Source organism: Labrus mixtus, chromosome 23, assembly GCF_963584025.1.
Source record: "Labrus mixtus chromosome 23, fLabMix1.1, whole genome shotgun sequence".
Taxonomy (NCBI): Eukaryota; Metazoa; Chordata; class Actinopteri; order Labriformes; family Labridae; genus Labrus; species Labrus mixtus.
Genome location: NC_083634.1, coordinates 19,395,765 through 19,402,798, shown reverse-complemented (window position 1 = coordinate 19,402,798; position 7,034 = coordinate 19,395,765). Strand labels below are relative to the sequence as shown.

Here is a 7,034-nt window from a genome sequence, read left to right as displayed (position 1 = left end):
CGACAATACAACTCTTTGGATGTCAACCCCGCTTTTTAAAAACACCAACAACAGAAGAAGAAGAAAAAAAAACAAAAAACGAGGAGCTTTTACTTTGAAGGCAGGATTGGAAACCGGATGTGTCGACATTGTTTTGACGTCTCTGTCCTGCACGCACCAGGAAGGTGAGTTTGAACGCACTAAAGCTGCAAAAATACACAGAAATAACAAAAGCCATGCAACAAAAACAACGTTTTAATGTAAGGGAGTAAAAAACAGAGAAATTCAAGTCTCTGTTTTTGGTGTTTGTCGCCCGGAAGTCGAGTTTAACGTCTGTTTGTTGCTGGTTTCTCTCCAAAAGAAAACTGCCATTAGTGTTTTGTAGACAGCTGCACGGGAGACAACTTTTACTATTTAAAACAAACGATGTTGTTGCGACAGATATTTTCATCTCTTCATCAGTTTGCTGCAAATTAGGCTTCTGTCAGTATGAATAATCATGTGTTCATTCATCTCTGTAACTGTCCTGGATATATTATATGAAATGTGTCCATCATCTGAGTGTAATTCTTCCTTTAGGTCTGAATAACCTGAATGTGAGGAGCCTTACAGAAGCTGCTGATCTATATTTGGATTGGAACCAGCTGCATGTTACCAGATCTGACAAGAGAAACAAACAACCAAGTCTAAAAAATAAAAGCCCAAAAGAAGCAACTTTGCTCTTCAATGAGATACATCTACCTGCCCCCCTTCAAAATAAGATGACCTTACCTTAACGACCTAACCCCTACCTCTCTTTGGAGGTAGTTAAGCCAAAGCCTAGTCGGCTCCGAGTCTGTGCATCCAAGAAAACCTCACACACATGTGGCCTGAGTGATTGGATCTCAAAGTGTCCTAGGGTTGTTTACTCGCGACCCGATCACCAAGACTCGGATTTGAAACTCAAACCCCAACCTTCCAGATGGTGAATCTTCGCTATCCATAAATGTTGATGTTCAGTCCCATTCAGTAATCCCTTCCTTTCTTTTGAACTTCTCAGCTTTGCATTGTTGTGTTGTTGGAGCGCTGTGTACATTGTTCTTCTTGAGAACGAGCTCCCTGCATGTATGGATCCAAGGGAGCTCACTCCTGATTGGCAGACATGGCGCCTCCTTGTGTCCGTCTAAACTACAAAACCAGCTAATAGTGACTCAATTAAACTACAAACTCACTTATGGCAGCCAGCGAGCAACCTTCGCAACCGACTATATCCCCTACATATATACAACACCCCTTACCCAACCGCTGCGGCCATCGATCTTCTCAACCTTCTGAGTTGCAAACATCATGTCCCATCCCCCGTATGACCCCCATGCCTCTGGGAGCCAAAGGTCATCCCAAGGGCCATGTGGACTCTCGACGACAGAGGCAGAAATGGACCCTCAGGGTGCATCCTCCGATCTTGGACCTCCTGGCTCAAGCCCGAGTTCTTCCGGAGCTTCCTCTGGAATTCCCGACAATTCTCGGCCAATAATACCACCGTTGATGTCTCTGTCGGGAAATGACAGGCCTGCCGTGGACGAGGATTTTGCTAGCTCTGTAGACGTGAGCATTAGCGGCGCCGGAGAGGAGGTGAGGTTTCTGGACCGGGACACTTCCAGCTCACAAAGAGATTCCGGCACAGGAATGGAGTCCTACCCCTGGTTGCAGTCCTCAACCTCTGCCTCTGTCGGACCTGGAGACAACATGGACACACAAAGTGACAATAAGCCCTTGGACTGGTTTTTGAACTACAAAAGACCCGCTGCTGATGACTCGCTCCCTGCTTTGTCTAGCTCAGAACGCACTGAAGGCGGTACGTTAAATACCACCAATGAGTCCAATCTAGGGTTGGGTCATTATGGCGATCCAGTGTCCCCAAAACCAGAATCCTTAACAGAGTCCGATCATCCCAAGTGCACCTCTGGAACGGCAGCTGATATCGTTCTGCAGTTTGGACTTGAAAAAGAAGATTTGGAACTTCTCATCTCCTATCCCGAAGACCAGATTACTCCCGCTAACCTGCTGGTGATTTTACAACAAATACGCCTTCAGAAGGACAAGAGGTCGGCCAGCAGGTCCTCGCGTAGTTCAGCGTCGAGCTCTGCAACTTCTCAAAGCACCGAGCAAACAAACCAGCCGCTCGCCGGCCTGATTACCTACAACCACTTGGCGCATCTGATTTCCGATGCGCGGTCTCCCGTAAAGGCGGCGGTCTCCAAGAATCGGCCGACGCCAGCTATGATTCAAGACTACTCCTCTGTCCCGCCGAGTGTGTTCCCACACACCTGTTCTCTGTGCGACCATAAATGTTCCAAAATGGTGGTGAGTAGAAAACCTTTTTCTGATGTGGCTGCTTCAGTATCTCAATTTTCATGTTTAAAAAAAAAAAAAAATCTGTAAACGATAGGCCATTGAGCGAGATAGCCCGAGCCATCAAACAGGCTGTTTGGAGATTTTCCCTTCATGACATCACAAAGGGCAGTAGCCCCTCCCCCAGGTGGGTGACACTCCCACAGCTAGGTGTTTGTTCTGCCCTCTGAGTCTGCCTTCTCACCGTAAACAATAGGACATGGAGAGAGAAAGCACCGAGCCATCCAAGCCCCTTCCAGAGAGGGGACGTGGTCAGACACAGCTAATTTACATATTTAAAGGTACAGACACAGAAACAGTCTGTTCTGAGCAGGGCTGAAATAGAGGGGTTTATAGACATGATCAAATACAGGATCAGAGTGGATTTAGAACAAGAAACTTCACACACATGTTTTGGGGAGCTCTGAGACTTATTTACACTTTTTGAAAAGAAGGACAATATGTCACCTTTAATATACCGTCAACAAGATACAAACTGAAGAGTCTGTGGGATGATAAACGAGCTGTACGTAAATCACCATGAATGGAGTTTTTTTTCCCCCTTCTGCCAACAAGGATTGGACGCAGCACCGGATGAACGGCCTTCACTTTTCCAACTGCCAAAAGCTTCTCAGACAGTCAGTCTTTCTCTTCCTACTGAACTTTTTAAAGACACCTTGTTAACTTTGATAGTTGATAATAATTGCCATTTTTCTAGATTTGAGAATGTCCCAGAGTTCAGCAGTGAATTATCACATGTCTAAATATGAAACTAGTTTGGCTTTTGTTACAAAAATGTGGCCTCTTGGTGTCTAAAATGTGGCTCTTTAAATTGTCTTTCCCACAGTTACCCTAACTGGGTGCCTAAGGTTGATATGGAGACCAGGTAAAGTTCCTCTGCATGTCTTTTTACGGGTCTCTTTACGGGTCCTTTTACCAAAATATTCCAGACTAAAACTGTATAATGACGACGGGTTTTGGATTACACACACACGTGGAAAAAACACCATCATCCCCCTTTTTCTTTGTTGATATCCCCAGGACTGCAGGTAAAGATGCAAAGTCATCAACCTCTGCAGAGACTCGGCGACATGAGAGAACCAGATATGAGAGTCGTTCCGGGTCCAAGTCAAAGAGCCCCCGTCGGCGCCATGGCTCTGACGGTCGAAGGAATAAACGACGATCCCGATCGCCTCATCGCTCCAGATACCATCGCAGGTCCGCCCGACATAAATTCTTGTATCAGGGATTTTGCATCAACCAGAAAGTCCTCTCACCAAGTTTCAACCCCTAAACCATGTGCATCAACACAACCCCCGCTTTTTTCAGGTCCCGATCGCGGTCTCGCTCCCCACAGCACGACCCCCGGATCTCCTCACGCCATCGGTCACGTTCAAGGAGCCCCGAGAGACAATCATCTCCAAGGAGGAGTGGCAGGAGACGGTCGACGCCGAGAAGGAGCCGTGAGAGACGATCGCCTAGGAGAAGGAAGCGTGAGAGGAGATCACCGCCGGAGTCTGAGTCGTGCCCTGAACGAGAGAGGAAAAGCAGCGCAGAGAGACTGGCTAAGAAACTCCTGGAAACATCAGGTATGAGACGTTTAAGAACTCTTGGTCTAATGTAAAGAGTTTGCTCAACTGTACCGACCAACTTCCTTCTCTGTCCCTCTAGGTGTCCTCTCGCTGTCAAATCAGAACGACCTGGAGGCCGTGGTTAAAAGTCTTGCTCCCGCCTTAGTGGCAGAACTATCCAAGATGAAATCCTCTTCCTCCGGTAAAGGACGGAAAGGCTCCTCTTCTCCTCCCTCTGCACGAGGAAAGAGATCGTCTGCATCCTCCTCCTCTACAGAACGGAAGGAGTCTGCAACGAACGCCTCTAAAGCAAAGCCCAACCTGCAGAAAAGCGAGGTAACACAAAGACTCACAATGAAGTCTAAAAACAGTCTTTCTACTTCCTCTTTTTGTGTCGATGTGCCGGGATAAAATACCATTACCACAAAAAGCCAAACTCAGGTCATATTGCCCAACACTGTCTTTGTTCTAAACCTGACCTCATGTTCTCTCTCTTATCACAGCCCAGTAAAGTGTCACCTCAGACCACGGTGACCCTGCAGGAGATTTGGCCTACTCTCTCTCACAGCGACGTGCTCTCTGCCGTCGAGCAGTTTGGAAAAACAAAGTCGGTCGTTCTGTATCGGGCCAAGATGGAGGTACGTGTAAAGAGTCTGTGTTTTCTTATTGGGATATATTGCTTTAAAGAGCCCATATTCTGCCCTTTTTGGGGTTCGTATATTTAATCTATGTTCCTACTTTTGTACGTTCACAATAACTAAAGTTATAAAAAAGTGTCTGTTTTCATGTACTGCTCCTCCTTGCTCCCTCTACACTCTGAGTCCGTCAGCTACACTCTGTTGAGCCCACACTGTTAGACCCCACGTGGGCCAAGTCTGCTCTGATTGGTCTGCCGATCCGCTCTGTCGTTATTGGTCAGTTGCTCAGCACGCTTCTCGGGAAATGTCAACATGAGCTGCTGGGCTTGCCACAACGAGCCAATGAGCTTAGATCAGTGATCTCACACTGACAATGACGTCGGACTGACACATTTTTTTCGAGGGGGGCTAGAACCGAGCGTTACATGCAGCTAATGCTACAGCTAACGGGAGGACGTAGGAGAAGCCGCGTTTCCGCGGACTTTGAATTTTTGCACATAGATGTGCCTAAACATGCACAGGACACGTGGAAAACACACTGAAGAGCATATAAAACCAGAAAAAGAAGAATATGGGACCTTTAAATTTGGAATTTTGGTGTAAACCATCAAGTTACTGGTCTGCATCCAGTCCTTAGAGGTGGAGTCAGCAGCATTTTCTGTTGCAGTTTGTAAACACATTCAAATGTGGCCCCTCCTCCTGGGCTAATCACCCCCAGAAGCCACGCCCACTGCAGGACATAGTGTGTACGTTTACTGCTTGTACCTACACTGCAAGCTAACGCACGTTAGCACAAGCTAATCGCCGGTATTTGGCTCCTGCCTGTCCAACGGGAAAGCAGGTCAATGTGGCGGGTAAAATCCGACCCCAAGGTTTGCCATCAGCGTTTCATCTCACTATAATTATATTTTCTCTTCTTTGCCGCTACATCCTCATCCGTAATATTCGCCCACCGTTTGAATCGCGTCCAGTCCCTTTAGTTGAAGTCTGTATTTGATTTTTCAGGAAAAGCTTTAAATCATGACTGTGTGTTCACAAAGAGCTTCCTGCTTTGATTCTAGTTTCCCAAATACAGAACGCACTGTAACCAAAACAAACGTAACTTTTTCATCCCCACCACTGTGAGTCCATAAAACTAAACGGGCTTGATGATTGTCGTAACGCAAAGTTATGTTGGTTCACACAAAGGGCGTGGTGATTTACGAGAAAGAAGAGGACGCTAAGAAGCTGAAGAGCTTGAAGTCATTCTACGTCAACGGAATCCCTCTCACTGTTGGCAAAGAAAAGGTATTCCACTTTTTTTTTTTTCTTTTACATTTTTGACCCCTGGGGAATGTTAGCTATTAGCATGTGTTAGCACTCTGTCAAGATTCAAGCTAATCTAAAATCTGAATCTGTTTGATTACAGGTGACTGTTGGTAAGGAGAAGACCCCTCCTCTGAAGTAAGACATGTTTGATAAAGATCTCTTCTTACATGTTCCTCTTGTGTGCGTTCTCTTGAATTAAATGTTTTATGGTCATGATTTTGGGGGTTAGGGTTATCTGGTTCACCGCAAAAATTCAATTCTTCTTATTTCTTTTTTTTTACAGAAAACCCGCCATGTCTAGTCCATCCTCAACTGAATCCAGCAGTGAAAAGATTCATCCCACAAGTGTAACATCCAACACTAAAGACAAACATGTGATTTTGGAAGCTAAGAGCGTCTCAACCCAACAGAAAGCCAAAACTCTACAAACTGGATCGTTGTCTACAGAGGGAGCCTCAGGGTCCAAGTCCGAGTCTCCTGGAAACAAGCCTGCATCTGAAAAGTCTAAAACCACCGTTACAGAACCTGGAGAGGAGCTGAAAGACAAACCAAAAGCTCCAGAACCGGTGAAGGCCTCAGAGGTTAAAGTAGAAACGGTCTCAACAACACAGAAACCCAAAACTCCAGTGGACAAGCTGCCTGCAGGAGAAGCTGCCACTAAAGAAAGCGTCTCTGAAATAGCTCCAAAAGATGCAAAGAATCCCACTAAATCCACAGCTCCAGATCATCAGTCTGAGGACAACTCCAAGCCTAAAGAATCTGAAACTAAGCTTCAAGAGTCTTTGGAGGAGCCGAGGGACACGGCCGAGGATGTTGAAAAAGCACATGAACCAGCTGTTGAACCCGAGAGTCGAGGAAAACCCGACAACGCTGAAGATTCAGATGAACCGATGGAGCTCGAGGTGTCAGGAGGTAAAGTATCAGAACCTGTGGAAGTCAAAGGGGAAGAAACGAGTTCAGAGGCTGCACCGGAAAGTTCAGCAGACGAACCCGGAGAGAGTCGACCGCCGACCGGTTCAGTCGAGACTCAGCCGACAGAAACGTCCGTCGAAGCTTCCAGCCAGGAAAGCGTCTCGCCAGAACCGGAACTGGAGACGAACGCAGAAGACGCTTCACATATGAAACAGCAGGCTGCTGCAGGTAAGTCTGAGACGTTTCATAATGAATG

At 46.6% G+C, this 7,034-nt stretch overlaps 1 protein-coding gene across 2 annotated transcripts in view; it reads left to right on the top strand.

The window, feature by feature from the left end:
• The first annotated feature begins 146 nt into the window (after positions 1 to 146).
• LOC132958976 (zinc finger protein 638-like) overlaps positions 147 to 7,034 on the top strand; it is a 36,055-nt gene continuing 29,167 nt past the window's right edge. Inside the window, exons 1-11 of one of the 2 annotated variants that reach the window (XM_061032054.1) lie at positions 147 to 164; positions 559 to 2,322; positions 2,926 to 2,987; positions 3,197 to 3,235; positions 3,391 to 3,567; positions 3,679 to 3,938; positions 4,021 to 4,256; positions 4,424 to 4,558; positions 5,747 to 5,845; positions 5,967 to 6,001; positions 6,150 to 7,006. In XM_061032054.1, coding sequence (XP_060888037.1) covers positions 1,306 to 2,322; positions 2,926 to 2,987; positions 3,197 to 3,235; positions 3,391 to 3,567; positions 3,679 to 3,938; positions 4,021 to 4,256; positions 4,424 to 4,558; positions 5,747 to 5,845; positions 5,967 to 6,001; positions 6,150 to 7,006 — 2,917 coding nt within the window. In that variant the 5' untranslated portion in view covers positions 147 to 164; positions 559 to 1,305. Of the gene's footprint in view, positions 165 to 558; positions 2,323 to 2,925; positions 2,988 to 3,196; positions 3,236 to 3,390; positions 3,568 to 3,678; positions 3,939 to 4,020; positions 4,257 to 4,423; positions 4,559 to 5,746; positions 5,846 to 5,966; positions 6,002 to 6,149; positions 7,007 to 7,034 lie in introns of those variants that run through there. The other variant, XM_061032055.1, reaches the window with a different exon arrangement.